The sequence below is a fragment of the Heteronotia binoei genome, chromosome 1 (assembly GCF_032191835.1).
Source record: "Heteronotia binoei isolate CCM8104 ecotype False Entrance Well chromosome 1, APGP_CSIRO_Hbin_v1, whole genome shotgun sequence".
In the NCBI taxonomy this organism is placed as follows: Eukaryota; Metazoa; Chordata; class Lepidosauria; order Squamata; family Gekkonidae; genus Heteronotia; species Heteronotia binoei.
The window spans coordinates 280,270,093-280,297,193 of NC_083223.1; the positions used below are offsets into that span (position 1 = coordinate 280,270,093).

A 27,101-nucleotide genomic window follows, 5' to 3' on the forward strand; every position below is an offset into this window, starting at 1 on the left:
CGTCTCCCCCCACCCCTCCCGCCAGGACTCCTGCGGGCCCCCAGAGTCCCAGTTCTTCAACCAGGCTTCCTTTTCGCAGGCTCCCTATCTGATCTACGTGGAAGTACTTGAATGTGAAAACTTCGACACCACTAACGTTCCAGCCCGGATCCCGGAGAACCGCATCCGCAGCACGAGGTCGGTGGAGAACCTTCCGGAATGCGGGATCACGCACGAGCAGAGGGCCAGCAGCTTCACCACCGTCCCCAACTATGACAATGACGACGAGGCCTGGTCTGTGGATGACATCGGGGAACTGCAGGTGGAGGTAACCACACCGCCAGATTAGAGGAAAGGGGGGGTGGCCAGAGCATAGCGGCCCGTTCTGCATCCTTAGACCTTGCCCATGGCACAGGCTGTGTTGGCATGACCGTGGAACAAATGGGTGGATCTGACTAGGTGTTGTGCTCACCCTGTGAGGACGGTTCATGTGTAAGGGTCTGGCCCAGTAGGGCTCTTCTGATGTTCTTCTCGGGAATGCCTCGGCCTCTATGCCCTATAGTTGATCCTCTACAGGAGCTGGTGGGTTGCTGTGTGGTACAGGAGGCTGGACTAGATGGACCCTCCCTGGTCTGATCCAGCAGGGCTCTTCTGAGGTTCTTCTCAGGGGAAGGCCTCGGCCTCTCTGCCCTGCTGTTGGCCCTCCAGAGGAAATGGCTGGCCCCTGTGTGAGACAGGAGGCTGGACTGGATGGACCGTCCCTGGTCTGACCCAGCAGGGCTCTTCTGATGTTCTTCTCAGGGGAAGGCCTCAGCCTCTCTGCCCTGTTGATGGCCCTCCAGAGGAACTGGTTGGCCACTGTGTGAGACAGGAGGCTGGACTAGACGGACCCTCCCTGGTCTGACCCAGCAGGGCTCTTCTGATGTTCTTCTCAGGGGAAGGCCTCAGCCTCTCTGCCCTGTTGATGGCCCTCCAGAGGAACTGGTTGGCCACTGTGTGAGACAGGAGGCTGGACTAGATGGCCACTCACAGGTCGATGCTCTTCTCAGGGGAAGGCCTCGGCCTCTCTGCCCTGTTGTTGGCCCTCCAGGGGAACTGGCTGGCCACTGTGTGAGGAAGGAGGCTGGACTAGATGAAACCTCCCTGGTCTGACCCAGCAGGACTCTTCTGAGGTTCTTCTCAGGGGAAGGCCTCGGCCTCTCTGCCCTTTGCTGGCCCTCCAGAGGAAGTGGGTGGCCACTGTGTGAGACAGGAGGCTGGACTGGATGGACCGTCCCTGGTCTGACCCAGCAGGACTCTTCTGAGGTTCTTCTCAGGGGAAGGCCTCGGCCTCTCTGCTCTGTTGCTGGCCCTCCAGAGGAACTGGGTGGCCACTGTGTGAGACAGGAGGCTGGACTGGATGGACCCTCCCTGGTCTGACCCAGCAGGGCTCTTCTTGTTCAACCATTGCTGGGTAAATAATAAAGTTAATAACCAGGCCTCATTTTGGGCAGGAGCTTACAGGAGCATAGCTCTGGAACCTCTAGATTTGATTGTGCTCTTTCTTTCTTAACCCCCCCCCCCCTCCCAATACTTGCTTCTGGACTCCATTGTTCAGAACTTTGCTGAAGATTTGACAGACTTTTTGATATTTTTCCCCACCATAAAATGGGGAAATAATCAAAAGATCTAAAACAGACAGATGAAAATCTTCATCATGTCATTGTGGCCAAACAGGAGAAAGTAATTTTAAAAAGTATGATGGGCGTAAGGTTTTATTAAGACAAATTGTGCAGAGTGTTGGACTCGATGACCCTGGAGGTCCCTTCCAGCTCTATTATTCTAAGTTTCCACAGGCTTCCTCGGGAGGTGGTGGGCTCTCTTCCAATTCTATGATTCTATGACTGTTAAGAGCGGTTCCTTAGTGGAACAGGCTTCCTCGGGAGGTGGTGGGCTCTCCTTCCTTGGAGATTTTGAAGCAGAGACTAGATGGCCACCTGACAGCAATGAGGATCCTGTGAATTTAGGGGGGGGGTGTCTTTGTGAGTTTCCTGCATTGTGCAGGGGATTGGATTAGATGACCCTGGAGGTGCCTTCCAGCTCTATGATTCTAAGTTTCCACAGGCTTCCTCGGGAGGTGGTTGGCTCTCCTTCCTTGGAGGTTTTCCAGCAGAGGCTAGATGGCCATCTGACAGCAATGAGGATCCTGTGAATTAAGGGGGAGGTGTTTGTGAGTTTCCTGCATTGTGCAGGGGGTTGGACTAGATGACCCTGGAGGTCTCTTCCAATTCTGTGATGCTATGACAGTTAAGAGCGGTTCCTCAGTGGAACAGGCTTCCTCGGGAGGTGGTTGGCTCTCCTTCCTTGGAGGTTTTCCAGCAGAGGCTAGATGGCCATCTGACAGCAATGAGGATCCTGTGAATTAAGGGGGAGGTGTTTGTGAGTTTCCTGCATTGTGCAGGGGGTTGGACTAGATGACCCTAGAGGTCTCTTCAAATTCTATGATTCTATGACTGTTAAGAGCGGTTCCTCAGTGGAACAGGCTTCCTTGGGAGGTGGTGTGCTCTCCTTCCTTGGAGGTTTTTAAAAAGAGGCTAGATGGCCATCTTACAGCAGTGAAGATCCTGTGAATTTAGGGGGAGGTCTTTGTGAATTTCCTGCCTTGTGCAGGGGGTTGGACTAGATGAACCTGGAGGTCCCTTCCCACTGTAGGATTCTGTGATTCTTATCATAATTCAAGAAGGATTTTAAGGCAGAGGCTAAGCTGGTGTAATTGAGTCCACCTTCTGGGGATGTCTGGGGTGTGCGGCAGATGCAAACGGGTTATGCAAATGAGTTGTGCTAATGAGCTCCAGCACCTCTTTTTCTACAAAACGGCCCCTGTTAATAGCCCAGTCTTAAAGCGCTTCTCCTGGGATGTAGGTACAGAACCGGCTCCTTAGGCAAGCTCCATTTTGATCTTTGGCTGAGGAGAACCCATTCCTTGTCGTCCCTCTCTTACTCTCTGAAAATGTCGACGCAGCGTGCAGTTGCAATAAAAAAGGCCAACGCCATGCTGGGAATCATTAGGAAGGGGACTGAAAACAAATCAGCCAGTATCATAATGCCCCTGTATAAATCGATGGTGCGGTCTCATTTGGAGGATTGTGTACAATTCTGGTCACCGCACCTCAAAAAAAGATATTACAGCATTGGAAAAAAGTGCAGAAAAGGGCAACTGGAAGGCTTCAAGGGTTGGAACCCTTTCCCTATGAAGAAAGGTTAAAACGCTTGGGGCTCTTTAGCTTGGAGAAATGTCGACTTGAGGGGTGCCGTGACAGAGGTTTACAAGATTATGCATGGGATAGAGAGGGTAGAGAAAGAAGTCCTTTTCTCCCTTTCTCACAATACAAACCCATGGGCATGAAATTGCTGAGCCTAGAACTGATAAAAAGAAGTCTTTCTTCACCCAAAGGGTGATTAACACGTGGAATTCACTGCCACAGGAGGTGGCAGCGGCTGCAAGCATAGACAGCTTCAAAAGGGGATTGGATAAGCATATGGAGCCGAGGTCCATCAGTGGCTCTTAGCCACAGGGTATTGTTGGAACTCTCTGTCTGGGGCAGTGACTCTCTTTATTCTTGGTGCTTGGGGGGGGGGGCACAGTGGGAGGGCTTCTAGCCCCACTGATGGACCTCCTGATGACACCTGGGTTTTTTTTTTTTGGCCACCGTGTGACACAGAGTATTGGACTGGAGGGGCTGTTGGCCTGATTCAACAGGGCTTCTCTTATGTTCTTATGTGACACAGAGTATTGGACTGGAGGGGCCGTTGGCCTGATCCAACGTGGCTTCTCTTACGTTCTTATGCTCAGCCCTGTTCCGTTCTTTCTCCCTTCCAGCTTCCAGAAGTGCACACCAACAGCTGCGACAACATCTCCCAGTTTTCCGTGGACAGCATCACCAGCCAGGAGAGCAAGGAACCCGTCTTCATAGCTGCAGGAGATATCAGGTAAGCGGCTGCTTCCCCATGCTGCTCCCGGTCTTCCATCAGGGCAGCAGAAGCTGGAATTCTGCCCCGACCGTCGGAATTCTGAAACTTGGCTGGAACGACTGAGATGCGAACGGGGCTCGCTCTGCATGATTTTGCTTCGGCAACCACCGCAAGGTGTAAGAACATCATCAGGGCCCTGCTGGAACAGACCAGCGGTCCGTGTAGTCCGGCGTCCTGTTTGACACGCTCGGCAACAAACGGCGCACTGACAAAGGTCTGAACTCTCTGAACTCCTCGCCAAAGCTGCCTCAGGCATTGGCCGTGCCCTTTGAAATCACAGGGTCTAGGAACTTGGTGCCTTTTTAAAAAGTGAAGTTCAGGAGCTAATGCAGTGCCTAAGAAGGCGCTGTAACTGTGCAAGTCGCTGGTGTAACATCTAGGCCTCGGATTCAGCTGGTGTAACATTCCAGTGTAACATTCCAGGCCTCACAAGCTCCTGAACCTTTCTGAGTTCCTCCTCCTCCTGAGAGTTCCTCCTCCTCCTCCTGAGAGTTCCACCTCCTCCTGAGAGTTCCACCTCCTTGTGCACTGAAGAGTAGGTGCAGCTGCAGAACAATCCCTGGATGAGCTCCACCAGCTGTTTTTTTTCTACAAAACGAACCCTGGTAGCATCTCATACAAGGGGTTGGCTCAGCTCCTCCTCTTCGGGCTCGCAGTAGGCCCTGTAAGAAGAGCCCTGTAAGCTCCAGGAGGATTGGCTACATCAGGGGGGTGGGGCCTAATATGCAAAGAAGCTCCTGCTACCAAAAAAGCCCTGCAGCTTTTAAAGTTTAAATGCATTTAACTTTAGAATGCATTTAAAGTTAAAGTTGCTTTCTGCCCATCTTTCCCTCCCCCTCCCCCCATCTATTTGCCTTCCTTCCTTCTTTCCTTCCTGTCTTGCGGCTCTCAAACATCTGACGTTTATTCTATGTGGTTCTTACATGAAGCAAGTTTAGCCACCCCTTGCCTGGACCCTGCAAGACAGCTTCAAGAGGGGAATGGATAAGCATCTGGAGCAGAGGTCCATCAGTGGCTATTAGCCAAGGCGTATTGTTGGAACTCTCTGACTAGGGCAGTGATGCTCTGTATTCTTGTGCTTGCAGTGGGGACACAGTGGGAGGGCTTCTACCCCACTTGTGAACCTCCCTTTTTTTGGCCACTGTGTGACACAGAGTGTTGGACTGGAGGGGCCATTGGCCTGATCCAACATGGCTTCTCTTTATGCTCTTATGTCCGGGGCAGTGATGTTCTGTATTCTTGTGCTTGGTGGGGGGGGGACCCAGTGGAAGGGCTTCTAGCCCCACTGGTGGACCTCCTGATGGCACTTGGGGGGTTTTTTGGCCACTGTGTGACACAGAATGTTGGACTGGATGGGCCATTGGCCTGATGCAACATGGCTTCTCTTATGTTCTTCTGTGACACCGAGTGTTGGACTGGATGGGCCATTGGCCTGATCCAACATGGCTCCTCTTATGTTCTTATGTGACACAGAGTGTTGGACCGGATGGGCCATTGGCCTGATCCAACATGGCTTCTCTTATGTTCTTCTGTGACACAGAATGTTGGACTGGATGGGCCATTGGCCTGATCCAACATGGTTCCTCTTATGTTCTTATGTGACACAGAGTGTTGGACCAGATGGGCCATTGGCCTGATCCAACATGGCTTCTCTTATGTTCTTATGTGACACAGAGTGTTGGACTGGATGGGCCATTGGCCTGATCCAACATGGCTTCTCTTATGTTCTTCTGTGACACAGAGTGTTGGACTGGATGGGCCATTGGCCTGATCCAACATGGCTTCTGTTATGTTCTTCTGTGACACAGAATGTTGGACTGGATGGGCCATTGGCCTGATCCAAGATGGCTTCTCTTACGTTCTTATGTCTGGGGCAGTGACGCTCTGTATTCTTGGTGCTTCGTGGGAAGGGCACAGCGGGAGGGCTTCTAGTGTTCTGGCCCCACTGGTGGACCTCCCGATGGCACCTGGGGTTTTTTTGGCCACTGTGTGACACAGAGCGTTGGATGGGCCACTGGCCTGATCCAACATGGCTTCTCTAAGCTTCTTATGTTCCCCTAATGGGAATCCCTTCCTTGAGACACGAGGCAATCCTCATTCTGCTGTTAGTGGAACGCATTTGCAGGAATCCAGCCCAAGGAAACAAGAAAAGTGGGGAATCGCAGGAGGCTCCACCCCTAGTCAGGGTAGTCAAAGAACCAGCCTCAGCTCCCCGTTTCTGTGCCTTGTGCAGGCGGCGCCTCTCGGAGCAGCTGGCCCACACTCCGACGTCCTTCAAGAGGGACCCCGAGGACCCCTCCGCCGTCGCCCTGAAGGAACCCTGGCAGGAAAAAGTCAGGTAAAAAACTCTCCACCGGGGAGATCTCTCTTCAAAACGGCCCCGGAAGCTGTTTGAGCGACAGGTTAGCTGTAGGAGTGGTCTTGGGGAGTGGGGTGGGAAGGGTCAGTGGGGGCGGGGTCTGTTTGCATCTGATATGTGCTGCCCAACCAGAGAGGTGGGGATAGGAGCCTTAGATTGGTTGCAGTCCCACAAAGCTGGGTTCTGAGCCCCCAGTTCCCTCCCTGGCTTCTCTTAGTGAGAGCCAGTTTGGTGTAGTAGTTAAGTGTGTTGACTCTTACTTGGGAGAACCGGGTTTGATGCCCTACTCCTCCACTTGCACCTGCTAGCATGGCCTTGGGTCAGCCGGAGCTCTCTTATCTGGGAGAACCGGGTTGGATTCCCCACTCCTCCACTGCAGCTGCTGGAATGGCCTTGGGTCAGCCAGAGCTCTCTTATCTGGGAGAACCGGGTTGCATTCCCCACTCCTCCACTTGCACCTGCTAGAATGGCCTTGGGTCAGCCAGAGCTCTCTTATCTGGGAGAACCGGGTTTGACTCCCCACTCCTCCACTTGCAGCTGCTGGAAAGGCCTTCGGGTCAGCCAGAGCTCTCTTATCTGGGAGAACCGGGTTTGATTCCCCACTCTTTCACTTGCAGCTGCTGGAATGGCCTTGGGTCAGCCAGAGCTCTCTTATCTGGGAGAACCGGGTTTGATTCCCCACTCTTTCACTTGCAGCTGCTGGAATGGCCTTGGGTCAGTCAGAGCTCTCTTATCTGGGAGAACCGGGTATGATTCCCCACTCCTCCACTTGCACCTGCTGGAATGGCCTTGGGTCAGCCATAGCTCTGGCAGAGGTTGTCCTTGAAAGAGTAGCTGCTGTGAGAGCTTTCTCAGCCCCACATACCTTTTATGAGCCGATTTGGTGTAGTGGTTAAGTGTGTTGACTCTTATCTGGGAGAACCAGGTTTGATTCCCCACTCCTCCACTTGCACCTGCTAGCATGTCCATAAGAGAGCCGGAGCTCTCTTATCTGGGAGAACCGGGTTTGATTCCCCACTCCTCCACTTGCACCTGCTGGGATGGCCTTGGGTCAGACAGAGCTCTCTTATCTGGGAGAACCGGGTTTGATTCCCCACTCCTCCACTTGCACCTGCTGGAATGGCCTTGGGTCAGCCAGAGCTCTCTTATCTGGGAGAACCGGGTTTGATTCCCCCCCTCCTCCACTTGCACCTGCTGGAATGGCCTTGGGTCAGCCAGAGCTCTCTTATCTGGGAGAACCGGGTTTGATTCCCCCCCTCCTCCACTTGCACCTGCTGGAATGGCCTTGGGTCAGCCAGAGCTCTCTTATCTGGGAGAACCGGGGTTGATTCCCCACTCCTCCACTTGCACCTGCTGGAATGGCCTTGGGTCAGCCAGAGCTCTCTTATCTGGGAGAACCGGGTTTGATTCCCCACTCCTCCACTTGCACCTGCTGGAATGGCCTTGGGTCAGCCAGAGCTCTCTTATCTGGGAGAACCGGGTTTGATTCCCCACTCCTTCACTTGCACCTGCTGGAATGGCCTTGGGTCAGCCATGGCTCTCTTATGTGGGAGAACCGGGGTTGATTCCCCACTCCTCCACTTGCACCTGCTGGAATGGCCTTGGGTCAGCCATGGCTCTCTTATGTGGGAGAACCGGGGTTGATTCCCCACTCCTCCACTTGCACCTGCTGGAATGGCCTTGGGTCAGCCAGAGCTCTCTTATCTGGGAGAACCGGGTTTGATTCCCCCCCTCCTCCACTTACACCTGCTGGAATGGCCTTGGGTCAGCCAGAGCTCTCTTATCTGGGAGAACCGGGCTTGATTCCCCCCCTCCTCCACTTACACCTGCTGGAATGGCCTTGGGTCAGCCAGAGCTCTCTTATCTGGGAGAACCGGGTTTGATTCCCCACTCCTCCACTTGCACCTGCTGGAATGGCCTTGGGTCAGCCATGGCTCTCTTATGTGGGAGAACCGGGGTTGATTCCCCACTCCTCCACTTGCACCTGCTGGAATGGCCTTGGGTCAGCCATGGCTCTCTTATGTGGGAGAACCGGGGTTGATTCCCCACTCCTCCACTTGCACCTGCTGGAATGGCCTTGGGTCAGCCAGAGCTCTCTTATCTGGGAGAACCGGGTTTGATTCCCCCCCTCCTCCACTTACACCTGCTGGAATGGTCTTGGGTCAGCCAGAGCTCTCTTATCTGGGAGAACCGGGCTTGATTCCCCCCCTCCTCCACTTACACCTGCTGGAATGGCCTTGGGTCAGCCAGAGCTCTCTTATCTGGGAGAACCGGGTTTGATTCTCCACTCCTCCACTTGCACCTGCTGGAATGGCCTTGGGTCAGCCATGGCTCTCTTATGTGGGAGAACCGGGGTTGATTCCCCACTCCTCCACTTGCACCTGCTGGAATGGCCTTGGGTCAGCCATGGCTCTCTTATGTGGGAGAACCGGGGTTGATTCCCCACTCCTCCACTTGCACCTGCTGGAATGGCCTTGGGTCAGCCAGAGCTCTCTTATCTGGGAGAACCGGGTTTGATTCCCCCCCTCCTCCACTTACACCTGCTGGAATGGCCTTGGGTCAGCCAGAGCTCTCTTATCTGGGAGAACCGGGCTTGATTCCCCCCCTCCTCCACTTACACCTGCTGGAATGGCCTTGGGTCAGCCAGAGCTCTCTTATCTGGGAGAACCGGGTTTGATTCCCCACTCCTCCACTTGCAGCTGCTGGAATGGCCTTGGGTCAGCCAGAGCTCTCTTATCTGGGAGAACCGGGCTTGATTCCCCCCCTCCTCCACTTACACCTGCTGGAATGGCCTTGGGTCAGCCAGAGCTCTCTTATCTGGGAGAACCGGGTTTGATTCCCCACTCCTCCACTTGCAGCTGCTGGAATGGCCTTGGGTAAGAGTCCACACACTTCACCACTACACCAAACTGGCTCTCCCCATAGGTCTCCAGCTGCAGTCTGCGGGCACTGAGCACGATGGTCCGACAGTCTGACTCGGCGTCACACGTTCGCCCGTTTGCTCTGATCAGCTGGAGGAGAGAGACCTAAGGGAGGCAGTAAAAGGGATAAGGAGGGCAGGAGGTGGAGAGAAGCCGTAGCTGCATATTTATTTTTTTTATTTTTTTTTATTTATTTATTTATTTATTTTATGACTTCTATCCCGCCCTTCCCAACAAGTGGCTCAGGGCGGCTTACAACACAGGAATCGAACATAAATAGGCGTTAAACATGGAGCATTTAAATTTAAACATTAAACCATTTAAAACATATGAGGAATCTCTGGGATTTTGTTGACGGGGCTCTCCCGCTCTGGCTTGATGCCGAGTCAAAGGTTGACCGGGCCTGGTAAAGACGGCCTGGAGCTGCCGAGGCCCGGAAAGCCCTGACTTTTCCTGCCTCCTCTCTACAGGCGGATCCGGGAAGGCTCCCCCTACGGCCACCTCCCCAACTGGCGCCTCCTCTCCGTGATCGTGAAGTGCGGAGATGATCTCCGCCAAGAGCTGCTGGCATTCCAGGTTCTCAAGCAGCTGCAGGTGAGCCGGTGATCTTCTGGGGGAGTTGTGGGGCTTCCGGGTGCTGCGGAACCTCCCAGTCCTGTCCCCCCCACAGTGGGGGGAGGGGCTTTACATTCTGCATGGAATTGTATAGGTGGGGCTGCCCTTGAAGGCTGCCTGGGAAACCCTTTGTATCACGAAAACCTCTGAATCCCAGAGCCAGGAGGCAACGTCAGGGGAAGGCCTTGGCCTCCATGCCCCTGTAGTTGCCCTGCAGAGGAACTGGCTGGCCATTGTGTGAGACAGGAGGCTGGACTGGATGGACCCTCCCTGGTCTGACCCAGCAGGGCTCTTCTGATGCTCTTCTCAGGGGAAGGCCTCGGCCTCTCTGCCCTGTTGTTGACCCTCCAGAGGAACTGGCTGGCCACTGTGTGAGACAGAAGGCTGGACCCTCCCTGGTCTGACCCAGCAGGGCTCTTCTGATTTTCTCCTCAGGGGAAGGCCTCGGCCTCTGTGCCCTGTTGATGGCCCTCCAGAGGAACTGGCTGGCCCCTGTGTGAGACAGGAGGCTGGACTGGATGGACCCTCCCTGGTCTGACCCATCAGGGCTCTTCTGATGTTCTTCTCAGGGGAAGGCCTCGGCCTCTCTGCCCAGTTGTTGACCCTCCAGAGGAACTGGCTGGCCACTGTGTGAGACAGGAGGCTGGACCCTCCCTGGTCTGACCCAGCAGGGCTCTTCTGATGTTCTTCTCAGGGGAAGGCCTCGGCCCCTCTGCCCTGTTGATGGCCCTCCAGAGGAACTGGGTGGCCTCTGTGTGAGACAGGAGGCTGGACTGGATGGACCCTCCCTGGTCTGACCCAGCAGGGCTCTTCTGATGTTCTCCTCAGGGGAAGGCCTCGGCCTCTGTGCCCTGTTGATGGCCCTCCAGAGGAACTGGCTGGCCCCTGTGTGAGACAGGAGGCTGGACTAGATGGACCCTCCCTGGTCTGACCCAGCAGGGCTCTTCTGATGTTCTCAGGGGAAGGCCTCGGCCTCTCTGCCCTGTTGTTGGCCCTCCAGAGGAACTGGCTGGCCACTGTGTGAGACAGGAGGCTGGACCCTCCCTGGTCTGACCCAGCAGGGCTCTTCTGAGGTTCTTCTCAGGGGAAGGCCTCGGCCTCTCTGCCCTGTTGCTGGCCCTCCAGAGGAACTGGTTGGCCACTGTGTGAGACAGGAGGCTGGACTAGATGAACCCTCACTGGTCTGATCCAGCAGGGCTCTTTTGATATTCTTGACTCTTTCTCTTCTAGGCCATCTGGGAGCAGGAGCGGGTCCCGCTGTGGATCAAACCGTACAAAATCCTTGTCATCTCGGCCGACAGTGGCATGATTGAGCCAGTGGTCAATGCCGTTTCCATCCACCAAGTGAAGAAGCAATCCCAGCTCTCGCTGCTGGACTACTTCCTGCAGGAGCACGGAAGCTACACCACCGAGGCCTTCCTGACCGCCCAGCGCAACTTTGTGCAGAGCTGCGCTGGCTACTGCCTCGTTTGCTACCTGCTGCAGGTCAAGGACAGGTGAGGGGGTGGGCGGGGCCTCTCCGGCTAGGGGGGCGGGCGGTCATCTTGGGCATCTTTGGAAGATCAGCCCGAAAACAAAGGGTGGACTCTGTGAGGAGAAGGCCGTATGGATCTCTCTGGTGACGTGGGTGAAGCAAGGGTGCCCCGTGCAAGGATCTCCCATCAGGCTCTGCTCTCTGGCGGCGTTTTGGAGCCTTTGTATTTGTTGCGGGATTACTTGCGAATACCTCCATGTACCTTTAGTAACCCAAACACAAAGAATTTTCAGAAGGCTCATACATACACACTAATAAATTTCAAGACCTTACAAATAAACTTTATTAGACTCCAAGTTTCTTCTCTGCACAGAAAGCTTAAACAAATGTATATATATAGGTAAAGGTAGTCCCCTGTGCATAATAACAGATAATATCTGTTGTGTGTGTGTGTGTATATATATTTGTTTAAGCTTTCTTGTTAAGCTTTTTATATATATATATAAAAATAAAAGCGAAGCAATAGATAACTTAGTACATTTGCTCATACAGTTATATAGTTAGAATTCAGTCCTATAGTCAAGCATAGTTCCATTGTTGTTGTTCGGTCACACAGTCGAGTCCGACTCTTTGCGACCCCCTGGACAAAGTCACGCCAGGCCCTCCTGTCTTCCACCATCCTCTGAAATCTGCTCAAATTCGTGTTAGTTACATCAGAAACGCTGTCCAGCCATCTCCTCTTTTGCCGTCCCCTTCTTCTTTTGCCTTCTGTCCTTCCCAGCATCAGGGTCTTCTCCAGCGAGTGCTCCCTTCTCATTGGGTGGCCAAAGTAGTTCCACAGCTGAGCACAATTCTATCGTCAAGCATTTTCTACGTTTTCTTATTGAAGTCTAAATCCCGTTGGTTTGGGAGGACCAGCATAGAGGCAGTCTCCTGTCTCTAGTCAGATAATGCGGAAATCAACAAAGGCTGGTTAATTTCAAGGCTTGCGCAGCATAGAGGTCCCCCACCTCTCCTGCACTCAGCCCCCTCTCCTTAAATCCCAGGGTTTATAAAGGCTTGAACTCCTCTCACCGTCTCTATCTTATCAGATATTGTCTGTTATGACGCATTCCAGAATCTCCAGCTGCATCTTGCAGATGCCCAGTTATCTTGCTTCCTGCTTATACCATATTCCTGTCCCGAGACAGGTTTTACCAGTTTGGTGGAATGGTTAAGTGCGCGGACTCTTATCTGGGAGAACCGGGTTTGATTCCCCGCTCCTCCACTCGCAGCTGCTGGAATGGCCTCGGGTCAGCCATAATTCTTGCACAGCTGTCCTTGAAAGGGCAGCTTCTGTCAGAGCTCTCTCAGCCCCACCCACCTCACAGGGTGCCTGTTGTGGGGGGAGAAGATACAGGAGATTGTAGGTCGCTCTGAGACTGTCCTTGAAAGAGCAGCTTCTGTCAGAGCTCTCTCAGCCTCAGCCACCTCACAGGGTGTCTGTTGTGGGGGAGGAAGGGAAAGGAGATTGTAGGCCGCTCTGAGATTCTGTCCTTGAAAGGGCAGCTGCTGGGAGACCTCTCTCAGCCCCACCTACCTCACAGAGTGTCTCTTGGGCGGGGGGGAAGTAAAGGAGATGGTAAGCCACTCTGAGATTCAGAGTGAAGCGCGAAGTATAAATCCAATATCATCATCTTCTTCTTTCTTCCGCCTGTGACCCTGGAAAGCAGCTGCCAGTCTGAGTAAACAATACCCACTGTGACTGACCTGGGGTCTGATTCAGTATAAAGGCAGCTTCATGTCCCAGTTTGGTGCGGTGGTGAAGTGCGCGGACTCTTATCGGGGAGAACCGGGTTTGATTCCCTGCTCCTCCGCTTGCAGCTGCTGGAGTGACGTTGGGTCACGACTCCGGGGGGTCTTACCAATTGCTGCCACCACTCTGGGTTAAGGGTTCCCCTTGAGAAGGCCCAGAGTCCCCTCCCAAGCCCTTCAGGCCTCCTTTAGCTTAGGCCAGATAATAGGCGGGAGGACCAGGCAGAGGGAACAACGGGGATAAAAGGTTTATTTAAAAGATCAATCAGTGCAGTATAACAAACAAGGTGCATTAAACAGTAAAAGGGTTGAAGGGAAAAGAAACCAGTGCCCTAATGCTGTGTCTGGACTTACTGTCCCTTGGCTGTCTCAGTCACACCTGGGCCTACTCACCCTTCCTCTAAGGGCGAGGGTCTCTTCCTTGCAGCAGCCCCTCCTCAGCTCTGCCTCCTAGGAAAAGAGCCTGGGCTTGGCCTTTTTATGTTCTCTTCCCAGGCCCCACCCCTCTCTGGGCCTGTTTCCCTCCAAAACCTTGCCACCCAATCAGAGGGACAGAAGGGATCCTGGGAAATGTAGGCTTTTCAGTGTAACTCCGAGGCAGGCTTCTTTGGAGCCTGTAGGCCTCACTAGGCCGAGGATCATGACACCTTGTGTCAGCTATCGCCAGAGTTCCCTCTAAGCTGAGTTAGCGTGAGCTAGTTCACAGATTTTTAGCCTCCAGCTCACACATTCTTGTCTTAGCTCAGGAAGGATGACCCCAGAGCACACTAGTAGATGGAGTCGCTGACAACCGTAATGCCAGTAGCTCGCAAAGTTAATGCCAGTAGCACAAAGTAGAATTTTTGATCACAAGACTCTGCAGCTCAGAGGGAACATTGGCTATAGCTCTCCTAGGAGCTGTCCTTGAAAGGGCAGCTGCTGGGAGAGCCCTCTCAGCACCACCCACCTCACAGGGTGTCTGTTGTGGGGGAGGAAGGGAAAGGAGATTGTAGGCTGCTCTGAGACTCTGTCCTTGAAAGGGCAGCTGCTGTGAGAGCCCTCTCCAGCCCCACCCACCTCACAGAGTGTCTGTTGTGGGGGAGGAAGGGAAAGGAGATTGTGAGCCGCTCTGAGACTCTTCGGAGTGGAGGGCGGGATATAAATCCAATATCTTCATCTACCTCACAGGGTGTCTCTTGTGGGGGAGGAAGGGAAAGGAGATTGTGAGCCGCTCTGAGACTCTTCGGAGTGGAGGGTGGGATATAAATCCAATATCTTCATCTACCTCACAGGGTGTCTGTTGTGGGGGAGGAAGGGAAAGGAGATTGTGAGCCGCCCTGAGACTCTTCGGAGTGGAGGGTGGGATATAAATCCAATATCTTCATCTCCTTCACAGGGTGTCTGTTGTGGGGGAGGAAGGGAAAGGAGATTGTGAGCCGCTCTGAGACTCTTCGGAGTGGAGGGCGGGATATAAATCCAATATCTTTATCTACCTCACAGGGTGTCTGTTGTGGGGGAAGAAGGGAAAGGAGATTGTAAGCTGCTCTGAGACTCTGATTTAGACAGAAGGGCAGCATATAAATCTGCAGTCGTCTTCTTCTTGCTGGGAGATCTGGGCCAGCTGTCCCTCAGGGTGGGGCACGGAAGAGTGTCTGAAGGCAGTGCCACTGACAGTAGACTCTTCCTCCCTCCCCTCTCCAGGCACAACGGCAACATCTTGCTGGATGCTGACGGACACATCATCCACATCGACTTCGGCTTCATCCTCTCCAGCTCCCCCCGGAATCTCGGCTTCGAGACCTCCGCCTTCAAGCTCACCACAGAGTTTGTGGATGTAAGTTGGGGGAAGGAGGAGGCGGAATCTGCGCACGCTCCAAGGCCCTCGGAGAGCCACAGGCAGAGGGTCAGACAAGGATCTGGGAAACCCAAGGGTCAAAGCCCTGCTCAGGTCGTGGAAGTTTGTTGGGTGACCTTGGGCCAGCGACGTACTCTCAGCCTAACTCCACTTCACAGGGTTGCGGCGAGGATGAAATGAAGGAGGGAAGAATGCCGTGAGCCATTTTGGGTCCCTGTTGGGGGGAAAAGACGGGATATAAGTAAATACAATTAAATTGTCTCTTGATGCGAGTGACACAAACACGTCTGGAGGGGGTGTGGCTCAGTGGCAGAACATCTGCTTGGCATACCGAAGGTCCCAGGTTCAATCCCTGACATCTCCAGTTAGAAAGGACTAGGCAGGAGGAGATGGGAAAGACCTCAGCCTGAGACCCTGGAGAGCCATGGAGAGGGGCCGTAGCTCAGTGGCAGAGCCTCTGCTTGGTGTGCAGAAGGTCCCAGGTTCAATCCCCGGCATCTACAGTTAAAAAGGACCAGGCAGGAGGTGGTGGGAAAGACCTCAGCCTGAGACCCTGGAGAGCCATGGAGAGGGGCCGTAGCTCAGTGGCAGAGCCTCTGCTTGGTGTGCAGAAGGTCCCAGGTTCAATCCCCGGCATCTACAGTTAAAAAGGACCAGGCAGGAGGTGGTGGGAAAGACCTCAGCCTGAGACCCTGGAGAGCCATGGAGAGGGGCCGTAGCTCAGTGGCAGAGCCTTTGCTTGGCATGCAGAAGGTCCCAGGTTCAATCCTCGACATCTCCAGTTAGAAAGGACCAGGCAGGAGGTGACGGGAAAGACCTCTGCCTGAGACCCTGGAGAGTCATGGGGAGGGGCCGTAGCTCAGTGGCAGAGCCTCTGCTTGGCATGCAGAAGACCCCAGGTTCAATCCCCAGCATCTCCAGTTGGAAATCAGGTAATCGAGTACTACATCTGGAGCCTGCAAAATAGGTGAATTCACCAGGGTGATCTCCAAGTGCAGAGCCATTTAATACTGAAAGTTCGTATCTTCTTGGGAGGGATGGTGCCTCAGTGGTAAGCAGAAGGTGCCAGGTTCAATCCCAGGCATCTCCAACCAAAAAGGGTCCAGGCAAATAGGCGTGAAAAACCTCAGCTTGAGACCCTGGGGAGCCACCGCCAGTTAGGGGAGGGATGGTGGCTCAGCGGTAGAGCATCTGCTTGGGAAGCAGAAGGTCCCAGGTTCAATCCCCGGCATCTCCAAAAAAGGGTCCAGGCAAACAGGCGTGAAAAGCCTCAGCTTGAGACCCTGGAGAGCTGCTGCCAGTCTGAGTAGACAATACTGCCTTTGATGGACCGAGGGTCTGATTCAGTATAAGGCAGCTTTATATGTTCATATGGAAGAGCATAAATGTGAGCTGTATCAAGTTTCTGGACCGCTTGCCAATAACCTTGAGGGTGTTTGGGTGAACGCAAGAGAAGCCATGTTGGATCAGGCCAGTGGCCCATCCAGTCCAATACTTTGTGTCACACAGTGGCCAAAAAAAACAGATGCCATCAGGGGGCCCATCAGTGGGGCCAGGATACTAGAAGCCCTCCCACTAGAAGCCAGTTTGGTCCAGCAGTTAAGTGTGCAGGCTCTTATCTGGGAGAACTGGGTTTGATTCCCCACTCCTCCACTCGCAGCTGCTGGAATGGCCTTGGGTCAGCCATAACTCTTGTAGGAGTTGTCCTTGAAAGGGCAGCTGCTGTGAGAACCCTCTCAGCCCCACCCACCTCACAGGGTGTCTGTTGTGGGGGGAGAAGATAAAAAAGATTGTTAAGCCAGTCTGGTGTAGTTGTTAAGTGTGCGGACTCTTATCTGAGGGAACCGGTTTGATTCCCCACTCTTCCACTTACAGCTGCTGGAATGGCCTGGGGTCAGCCATAGCTCTGGCAGGAGTTGTCCTTGAAAGAGCAGCTTCTGTCAGAGCCCTCTCAGCCCCACTCACCTCACAAGGTGTCTGTTGTGGGGGGAAAAGATATAGGAGATTGTAAGTTTCTCTGAATCTCTGATTCAGAGAGAAGGGCAGGATAGAAACCTGCAGTCTTCTTCCTCTTCTTCTTTATTGTTCCACACAGGGCTTTTTTGGTAGAAAAAGCCCAGCTGGAACTCATTTGCATATAAGGCCACCCACCCCCCCACCCCCGATGCTGAGCCAACAGGAGCTGCGTTCCTGTGTGTTTCTGCTCAAAAGTAGCCCCATTTATGTCCGTGTGAATTCACAGAACTGCATTAATGTTTTATCAGACGCTTGAAAGAATCGAGTTGGCGTTTCGACACCATACCGTGGTTCTTATTGGTTTAATTTCCATTTGCCAATCCCCTGCCGTGGGGCTGCGCCCGTCCCCCTCTGACTGTGCCCCTCCTTTGGTTGCCCAGGTGATGGGAGGCCTGGACGGCGACATGTTCAACTACTACAAGATGCTGATGCTGCAAGGCCTGATCGCTGCTCGGAAGCACATGGATAAAGTGGTCCAGATAGTGGAGATCATGCAACAAGGTACCAGCGGGCTTCCCCCACCGCCCACCCTCGAGGGGCTCTGGGCTCAGGCTGGGTCTCCGGCCTCTGGGCTTCTGAGGGATTTGCGGCCTTGTGAGTGGCAAAGAATTCTGGGATCCTGGTTGCAAAGGATTCTGGGAGGGCGGCAAGAGGGCAAGGGGTGGCTTGGACGCAGCAGGCAGATGGAGCCTGTCGGCCAAAGAGTGGATACCGTTCATTCCTAGAATCCTAGAGTTGGAAGGGACCTGCAGGGTCATCTAGTCCAACCCCCCACCTGCACAATGGAGGAAACTCACAAAGACCTCCCCCTAAATTCACAGGGTCTTCATTGCTGTCAGATGGCCATCTAGCTTCTGTTTAAAACCCTCCAAGGAAGGAGAGCCCCCCACCTCCCAAGGAATCCTGTTCCACTGAGGAACCGCTCTAACAGTCATAGAATCCTAGAGTTGGAAGGGACCTCCAGGGTCATCTAGTCCAACCCCCCACCTGCACAATGGAGGAAACTCACAAAGACCTCCCCCTAAATTCACAGGATCCGCATTGCTGTCAGATGGCCATCTAGCTTCTGTTTAAAACCCTCCAAGGAAGGAGAGCCCCCCACCTCCCAAGGAAGCCTGTTCCACTGAGGAACCGCTCTAACAGTCATAGAATCCTAGAGTTGGAAGGGACCTCCAGGGTCATCTAGTCCAACCCCCCACCTGCACAATGGAGGAAACTCACAAAGACCTCCCCCTAAATTCACAGGGTCTTCATTGCTGTCAGATGGCCATCTAGCTTCTGTTTAAAACCCTCCAAGGAAGGAGAGCCCACCACCTCCCAAGGAAGCCTGTTCCACTGAGGAACCGCTCTAACAGTCATAGAATCCTAGAGTTGGAAGGGACCTCCAGGGTCATCTAGTCCAACCCCCCACCTGCACAATGGAGGAAACTCACAAAGACCTCCCCCTAAATTCACAGGATCCTCATTGCTGTCAGATGGCCATCTAGCTTCTGTTTAAAACCCTCCAAGGAAGGAGAGCCCCCCACCTCCCAAGGAAGCCTGTTCCACTGAGGAACCGCTCTAACAGTCATAGAATCCTAGAGTTGGAAGGGACCTCCAGGGTCATCTAGTCCAACCCCCCACCTGCACAATGGAGGAAACTCACAAAGACCTCCCCCTAAATTCACAGGATCCTCATTGCTGTCAGATGGCCATCTAGCTTCTGTTTAAAACCCTCCAAGGAAGGAGAGCCCCCCACCTCCCAAGGAAGCCTGTTCCACTGAGGAACCGCTCTAACAGTCATAGAATCCTAGAGTTGGAAGGGACCTCCAGGGTCATCTAGTCCAACCCCCCACCTGCACAATGGAGGAAACTCACAAAGACCTCCCCCTAAATTCACAGGGTCTTCATTGCTGTCAGATGGCCATCTAGCTTCTGTTTAAAACCCTCCAAGGAAGGAGAGCCCACCACCTCCCAAGGAAGCCTGTTCCACTGAGGAACCGCTCTAACAGTCATAGAATCCTAGAGTTGGAAGGGACCTCCAGGGTCATCTAGTCCAACCCCCCACCTGCACAATGGAGGAAACTCACAAAGACCTCCCCCTAAATTCACAGGGTCTTCATTGCTGTCAGGTGGCCATCTAGCTTCTTTTTAAAACCCTCCAAGGAAGGAGAGCCCACCACCTCCCAAGGAAGCCTGTTCCACTGAGGAACCGCTCTAACAGTCATAGAATCCTAGAGTTGGAAGGGACCTCCAGGGTCATCTAGTCCAACCCCCCACCTGCACAATGGAGGAAACTCACAAAGACCTCCCCCTAAATTCACAGGGTCTTCATTGCTGTCAGGTGGCCATCTAGCTTCTGTTTAAAACCCTCCAAGGAAGGAGAGCCCACCACCTCCCAAGGAAGCCTGTTCCACTGAGGAACCGCTCTAACAGTCATAGAATCCTAGAGTTGGAAGGGACCTCCAGGGTCATCTAGTCCAACCCCCCACCTGCACAATGGAGGAAACTCACAAAGACCTCCCCCTAAATTCACAGGATCTTCCTTGCTGTCAGATGGCCATCTAGCTTCTGTTTAAAACCCTCCAAGGAAGGAGAGCCCCCCACCTCCCAAGGAAGCCTGTTCCACTGAGGACCCTGGAGACTAATGGGGAAGGACTGTGGCTCAGTGATAAAGCACCTGCTCAGCATGCAGAAGGTCCCAGGCTCAATCCCCGGCATCTCCAGTTAAGAGGGCCAGGCAACTGGTGATGGGAAAGACCTTTCTCTGCCTGAGACCCTGGAGATCCGCTGCCGGTCTGGAAGGACTGATTCAGTAGAAGGCAGTTTCATATGCTAAGTCGGATTTATTCATACACGCAGTTTCCTTAAGGCACACAAACGCTCACACACCCTGTTCTAAGTTCATCAGCGTAGCATTCAGTATGTTTTCCGTTAATGAGGGCCCCTAATTTGAAGTCCTGCAGCACCTCAGGGACCAAGCAGATTTTGGGAGGCAAACCTCTCTCGAAAGCTCCTGCTCCCAAATTGAAAAGCTTCTCTCTCCCGAAATCGTGCTGGTCTCTGAGAAGCTGCCGATTCAAATCTGTGTGTTTTCAGGCCCTCTGAGCTCGAAGGGAAAGGGAGAGCCAATGTGGCGCAGTAGCTATAAGCGTTGGAGTGGAGATCTGGGAGACCCAGGTTCAGATCTCCGCTCTGCCATGGCAACTTGCCGGGTGAGCTTGGTCCAAGAGAATCGGCCCGACCTAGTGTCTTCTCGAAGACTTGTCTGTTTTTAAAAAAAGTAATAGCTTTATTGGGTGAATAAGAAATACAGAAACAGTAAAAAAGAAGAATTGCAGGTTAATACCCTGCCCTTCTTTCTGAATCAAGAGTCTCAGAGTGACTCACAATCTCCTATATCTTCTTCCCCCACAACAGACACCCTGTGAGGTAGGTGGGGCTGAGAGAGCTCTGACAGAAGTCTTCCTTTCAAGGACAGCTCTGCGAGAGCTATGGCTAACCCAAGGCCATTCCAGCAGGTGCAAGTGGAGGAGTGGGGGAATCAAACCCAGTTCTCCCAGATAAGAGTCTGCACACTTAACCACTACACCAAACTGGCTCTCCCAGAAGCTGCCCTTTCAAGGACAACTCTGCAAGAGCTATGGCTAACCCAAGGCCATTCCAGCAGATGCAAGTGGAGGAGTGGGGAATCAAACCTGGTTCTCCCAGATAAGAGTCCGCGCACTTAACCACTACACCAAACTGGCTCAAAAAATTTCGAGTCGACCAATTCTGAGTCTTTCTGAGTCTCTGTAAGCTTATCTAGCAGACAGATTTCACATACTTTATTAATCCAATTTGAACCCGATAGGGGCTTAGAGGTTTTCCCATTTGTTGTTCTTTCTAGACGAGCCGCTGCACAAAGCTTTCCCAGTAATTCGTCATTATTAAATCCAGTCATATTCAGTGTCCACTTGAGGAGAACAAAATGCTCAGCTTCCAGGGGTATTGTTACGAAGCCTTAAGGGTGATTAACATGTGGAATTCACTGCCACAGGAGGTGGTGGCGGCTACAAGCATAGCCAGCTTTAAGAGAGGATTGGATAAAAATATGGTGCAGAGGTCCATCAGTGGCTATTAGCCATAGCCTATTGTTGGAACTCTCTGTCTGCGGTAGTGATGCTCTGTATTCTGTGTGCTTGTGGGGGGGGGGGCAAAGTGGAAGGGCTTCTAGCCCCACTGGTGGACCTCCTGATGGCACTTGGGGGGTGGGGTTTGGCCACTGTGACACAGAGTGTTGGACTGGAGGGGCCACTGGCCTGATACAACATGGCTTCTCTTATGTTCTTATGTGACACAGAGTGTTGGACTGGAGGGGCCATTGGCCTGATCCAACATGGCTTCTCTTATGTTCTTATGTGACACAGAGTGTTGGACTGGATGGGCCATTGGCCTGATCCAACATGGCTTCTCTGATGTTCTTATGTGTGACACAGAGTGTTGAACTGGAGGGGTCATTGGCCTGATCCAACATGGCTTCTCTTATATTCTTATGTGTGACACAGAGTGTTGGACTGGATGGGCCACTGGCCTGATCCAACATGGCTTCTCTCATGTTCTTATGTTGACGCGTGCCTTCCCCCTTCCTTCCTCCCCCCGCAGGCTCCCAGCTGCCCTGCTTCCACGGCTCCAGCACCATCCGCAACCTGAAGGAGCGCTTCCACATGAACATGACGGAGGAACAGCTCCAGCTGCTGATCGAGCAGATGGTGGACGGCAGCATGCGCTCCATCACCACCAAGCTCTACGACGGCTTTCAGTACCTCACCAACGGCATCATGTGACCGCGCCCACCCGCCCGCCTCCTTTCCCCTCGCCCCCGGAACCGACCCGGAGTGGGGAGAGGGAGAGTCGTCCTTCGCCGAGGGATGCTGTGTCGTCGTGGGCCTTTTGAACCGAGGGGCCGTTTTTACCGGATCCCTCAAGACTCCCGCTGGGGGCGGGGCAAGAACACACACACACACCCCGCCCCGAGCAGTAGGAACCCTTTTCCTGCGAACGGGCGAAGGATCATGTGGGAAACTGTGCCGACAGTCTCGTTTTAAAGCAACAAGCCAGGGCCAAGCCCTCTTCGCTCTCTGGACGCCCGGAAAAACCATGGGGGTTTTTTTTGTGTCTTTGTCTGTCTTGTCTGTCTCGCCCTCCTTTCCTCCGGCTTTTTATTTCAGTATTATACTTCCTTGAGCATCCTGTGAAGCCTCTCCCAGCGGCCTGGCAAACGTTGATGGGCGGGGGGGGAAGAGCATGTGTGCGAAAAGGGGGCTGATCCCCCCCCCTCCAGAAAGCCCCCTGCTTTCTGAGCCCTCACTCCACCTCCTCCTGATGCCAGCGAGCTGGTTTCCCCACCCCCGGGGCAGGTTTTCTTCTGCATCTGGCCAGATGTTCGGCTTCTGCCCCCTCCCCGGTTCTTTCCTCCTGCACATTGGAATGCAAAACGGCAGGGGGCGCACGAGACTTATTTTGGCTCCTTTGTTGTCGTCTTCCCCCCCCCCCCCCAGTTTGCTCTGGAGCACGTCTGTGCCCCCCTTGAACTTCTGGGGCTCATGTCGCTTTCCGGAGCTGGTCCCCCCCCCCCCCCCGGGGGGTCCCATCTTGCACCTTAAACGTATTTTTGGAGACCCGATCCGCAGTGTGGCTGTTCGGCGGTCGCCTCCGACTCGCCCTGCCGCGTTTGGTGTCGTGCCGCATCCAAGCCGTCGCCTTGTGTTCGGCTCAGAGCGGCAACCAGAAGTCAGCAAGAAGCCAACGGTTAGTGCTGCCCTCTTTTGGGCCTCGCCTTTCGTCTGTTTGGGCAGCGGGTGACTAATCCTCCCACTGGCTGCCTGCCACGGCTCCCACGCACGCCATGCCTGCACACGAAACAAAACGTTCTCCCTGGCCTTTTCTGCCCTCTTCTCGGCGACAGCCACCCCAGTATACAGCTCCCGGCAGAGGACAGCCACAGCCTACAAAACAGAACGTTTTCCCTGGCCTTTTCTGCCCCCTTCTCAGGAACAGCCACCCCAGTATACAGCTCCTGGCAGAGGACAGCCACAGCCCACAAAACAGAACGTTCTCCCTGGCCTTTTCTTCCCCCTTCTCGGCGACAGCCACCCCAGTATACAGCTCCTGGCAGAGGACAGCCACAGCCCACAAAACAGAACGTTCTCCCTGGCCTTTTCTGCCCCCTTCTCGGCGACAGCCACCCCAGTATACAGCTCCCGGCAGAGGACAGCCACAGCCCACGAAACAGAACGTTCTCCCTAGCCTTTTCTGCCCCCTTCTCAGCGACAGCCGCCCCAGGTTACAGCTTCCAGCAGAGGACAGGAACAGCCCAAGAAACAGAATGTTGTCCCTGGCCTTTTCTGCCGCCTTCTCGGCAGCTTCCACCCCAGTATACAGCTCCCGGCAGAGGACAGCCACAGTGTAGACCAGTGTGGCTGCCCGTGGCCCCTCTGGCCGCCAAGATACGTGAGGGCTGCCCCCTTCGTTAGCAGAGTCGGGCCCGAGTCAAGGCAGTGTGAATCTTGCCGTCTGCCTCCTCGAACTCGGGGTTCAGCATCCTGAAAGAGACCTGCCGGTAGCGTCGAAAGTATTCCTCACGGCTGCCCAGCTGCAGCCCCTGAAAAACGTGAAGATATGTGAATTTAAGAAATAATTCTTCTATGCCGTTTCCCTCTCCTCAGTTCACCCTCCTCCGGGCTGATTCTCGACCTGCTGAGAAAGTGACCGTTTCTCTCAAACCCAGGGCAGACGCGCTTGCGTTCCCACAAATGCAAAGGCATTTCTGCGTTTGCGGATGTGTGGCTCCTTGCTCTTGCTTTTGAAGGGTCATGAAGCCGTGCCACGGGGTGGGGGTGAGGGGGCGGGAAGATAGCCGTGTGCGTTTGTTGCACTCCTGCGTTTCTTTCCTGTTTCGTGTCCCACCCCGCACCCGCCAAACTCCTTTTGTGTGGTCGGGTGTAGGATTTAGGGAGGTTGGCTTGTTCTTTTTCTTGAGCGAACGAGGAGGATCCCACAGAACTGTCCCACAAGCGGTCCGCTTTCCTCTAGCCCCGGGGAAGGTTCCCCGCGCCTCTAGGGAGCGCGCCGTTTGCGGAATAGGTCGGCAGGAGGCGGCCCGCCCAGATGTTAAGAGAAAGGGAACAAAGACAGATTTGGAAACTGCAAGGTAAAGGAAAGGAAAGGAAGTTGACCCAGTACATTCCTTCACCTGCGGCTGTGTCTCTTTTAAACAAACAAACAAAAAAAAATGGAGTCCTTTACAAAATGTGACATTTGTGAGGCGGCCATTGTCCCTTGAAGGCGAAACCCTCAAGAACCCTTCCGGCCCTTTCTGTCTTCTCGGATAGATTCCCAGAAATCCCGCTGAGTTTTTTTTGCCTCCTCTCTGGGCTTTTTTCTCTCCCTCGCTTCCCGCAGTTTTGAGTGTTGTACTCTCTACCGGCCTTTTCGAAATACTCCTTAACAGGGGTGGGATTCTAGCAGGATCTTCTTTGCATGTTGGGCCCCGCCCCACCCCCCCTTTCATAGCCAATCCTCCAGGAGCTGACAAGGCTCTTTTTTGTAAGCTGCGGGAGGATTGGCTACACCAGGGGTGTGTGGCCTAATACGCAAAGGAGCTCCTGTAGAATCCCACCTCTGCTCTTTTAAAAAAAGAAAGAATACGACAGATTTCGGCTGGCTGCTCCTGGGGGGGGGGGGGGCGGCGCTGCACCCTTCTTAGCAGTGCTCCTCGGCTGCATCCGTCTCATCCACTTTTCAGTCAGCCTGTGCGCTCCGCCTCTGAGGACACTCCTTTGGGAGAGGCGACGCAGCCGCGCTTGTGGTCGAAGGGAGCCTACAACAAGGGTGCTTGAGGTTTTTTGGGGACGGGGGGGCCGAGCCCACCAAGATGGGTGGCGGCAGCTCAGTTTTGCGAAGGCGAAGGGTGCAGCCCCGAGGCGGGGTCCGCTGAGACGCGTTAGCCGTCAAGAAAAGATGCGGCTCCTCTTCTTAGGGTTTGTGGCGGGGGCGGGGGGGGCTGGAATTGAGAAGGGGGGAGCCCTTTCCGACTCCTCTAGCCGAAATCTGTCCTGCAGCGATTGCCCCCCAAGTTACCAGGAAGCCCGCAACACGGGGCGTTAAGTCTCTTTTTTTTTCTGGCTGAACGCGGCACGGCCGCGTGCCCACCCTTGCTTTCCATCTCTTGCGGGCGAGGCTCCGTTCTCTGTTTCCGGCAGAACCGGGAACATGTCTCTCTCTCTCTGCCTCTGGCCCAGTCCGCAAAGGAGCAATCGGACAGAGCCCCGTGCGCCATCCAAAGCCTCTGACCGATGGTGGCGGTCGCCGCAGCCCCCATGGTCACCCCGTGGCCCCACTCCTTCCCGACCTCCGCCGCCACCCGTCTGTTCTGCCCGACTCCTCGGAGCGGCAGAGTCGGCCCAGGAGTTGAGAAGGTGGGAAGGGGCCTTCAAGAGGTCAAAGCACAGGAGAAGACACGCAGGGGCCTCCCGATCTCTTCCAGCGCTATCCCGGATGGGTTTTTGTGGGAGTCGGATTAGTTGAGCGAGGGAGCGGGGGGACGAGCATCTGGCAGTCGAAGGGCAGGGTATTTGGGGAGGGGGGGCAGGGGAAGAGAACGGCTTCGGTTTGGAGGAAGCAGCTGCCAGGCTGGGAAGAGGGTGTCATGGGCCCCCTAGGTCTCATTGCAATTTGTTGTCTTGTTTCTCTGTGTTCCCAACACGTTTGTTGAGAATTTCCTCCCCCCCCCACCCCCCCCCCCCACACACACCCCTTTCCTCTGTGTGTGTGTGTGTGTGAGAATGTGTGTGTTGGGGGTGGGCGGGTGGGCTGCGTGACTCTCTCGGGTTTTTTTTTTCTTTCTTTCTTTCCCTATTCAAGTCAGGATGGGCCAAACTCCAAAAAAAATAAAACCTACGAAACGAACTTAAAACATTTCTAATGAAAAAAAAAAGAAAAGAAAAGAAAAGAAAGAAAACCTCTCTTTTATATATCGGGACACGAACGCGTATATAAAAGGAAAAATGCAACCGGTTTCGTTGACTTCTCTGTGTCCGTTCGTGGAGGGGAGGAGGACGGCCAGAGGGGTACGCTTGCCAACCTTCCAGGGGGTCGCTGGAGATCTCCTGGGATTAGGACTGAGCTCCGGGCGACAGAGATCAGTTCCCTCAGAGAAAATGGACACTTTGGAAGGTATGGGGTGGCCAAACTGTGACTCGGGAACCACGTGTGGCTCTTCCACGCATATGTGGCTCTTGAATGATATTGGATCTATATCCTGCCCTCCACTCCGAGTCTCAGAGCGGCTCACGGTCTCCTTTATCTCCCTCCCCCCAAACAGACACCCTGTGAGGTGGGTGGCGCTGAGAGACCTCTCCCAGAAGCTGCCCTTTCAAGGACAGCTGTGCCAGAGCGATGGCTGACCCAAGGCCATTCCAGTGGCTGCAGGTGGAGGAGGGGGGAATCAAACCCAGTTTTCCCAGATAAGAGTCTACACACTTATCCATGACATCAAATTGAAGTACCTCTGCTCCCCAAAACCTGCCCTCCATAGACCATACTGCCCCCAAATCTCCAGAAATTTTCAGAGCTAGAATCCGCACACAACAGCCGTACCATAAGACCCCTCCCTGCTGGCCCAAAGGGGGCAAGGATCACTAGCCAGTGTGTACGTGGGGAGCTAGAAGGAGGCTATGAATCTGTCCGAAGGTCAGGAGAAAGGCATCTTGCTAGTGGTGTCTTGGGAGGCGGGGGAGTGACCAAGGTCAAAGGGATCTCTCAGGGTTGAATGTATTTGGGGTGACCAGCCAAAGCTGCTAAATTCTTTCGGCAGAATCAAGAACATCAGAAGAGCCCTGCTGGGTCAGACCAGGGAGGGTCCATCTAGTCCAGCCTCCTGTCTCACACAGGGGCCAACCAGTTCCTCTGGAGGGCCAACAACAGGGCAGAGAGTCCGAGGCCTTCATAAGAACATCAAAAGAGCCCTGCTGGGTCAGACCAGTGAGGGTTCATCCAGTTCAGCCTCCTGCCTCACCCAGCGACCAACTGGTTCCTCTGGAGGACCAAACAAACAGGACAGAGAGGCCAAGGCCTTCC

At 54.0% G+C, this 27,101-nt stretch overlaps 1 protein-coding gene across 2 annotated transcripts in view; it reads left to right on the forward strand.

The window, feature by feature from the left end:
* Positions 1-22,087, forward strand: part of PI4KB (phosphatidylinositol 4-kinase beta) — a 69,769-nt gene extending 47,682 nt beyond the window's left edge. For both annotated transcript variants that reach the window (XM_060256305.1, XM_060256312.1), the window contains 8 exons: positions 80-307; positions 3,839-3,948; positions 6,224-6,328; positions 9,741-9,864; positions 11,116-11,381; positions 14,834-14,966; positions 17,384-17,504; positions 21,627-22,087. In XM_060256305.1, coding sequence (XP_060112288.1) covers positions 80-307; positions 3,839-3,948; positions 6,224-6,328; positions 9,741-9,864; positions 11,116-11,381; positions 14,834-14,966; positions 17,384-17,504; positions 21,627-21,808 — 1,269 coding nt within the window. In that variant the 3' untranslated portion in view covers positions 21,809-22,087. The remainder of the gene's footprint in view (positions 1-79; positions 308-3,838; positions 3,949-6,223; positions 6,329-9,740; positions 9,865-11,115; positions 11,382-14,833; positions 14,967-17,383; positions 17,505-21,626) is intronic.
* Positions 22,088-27,101: the final 5,014 nt, after the last annotated feature.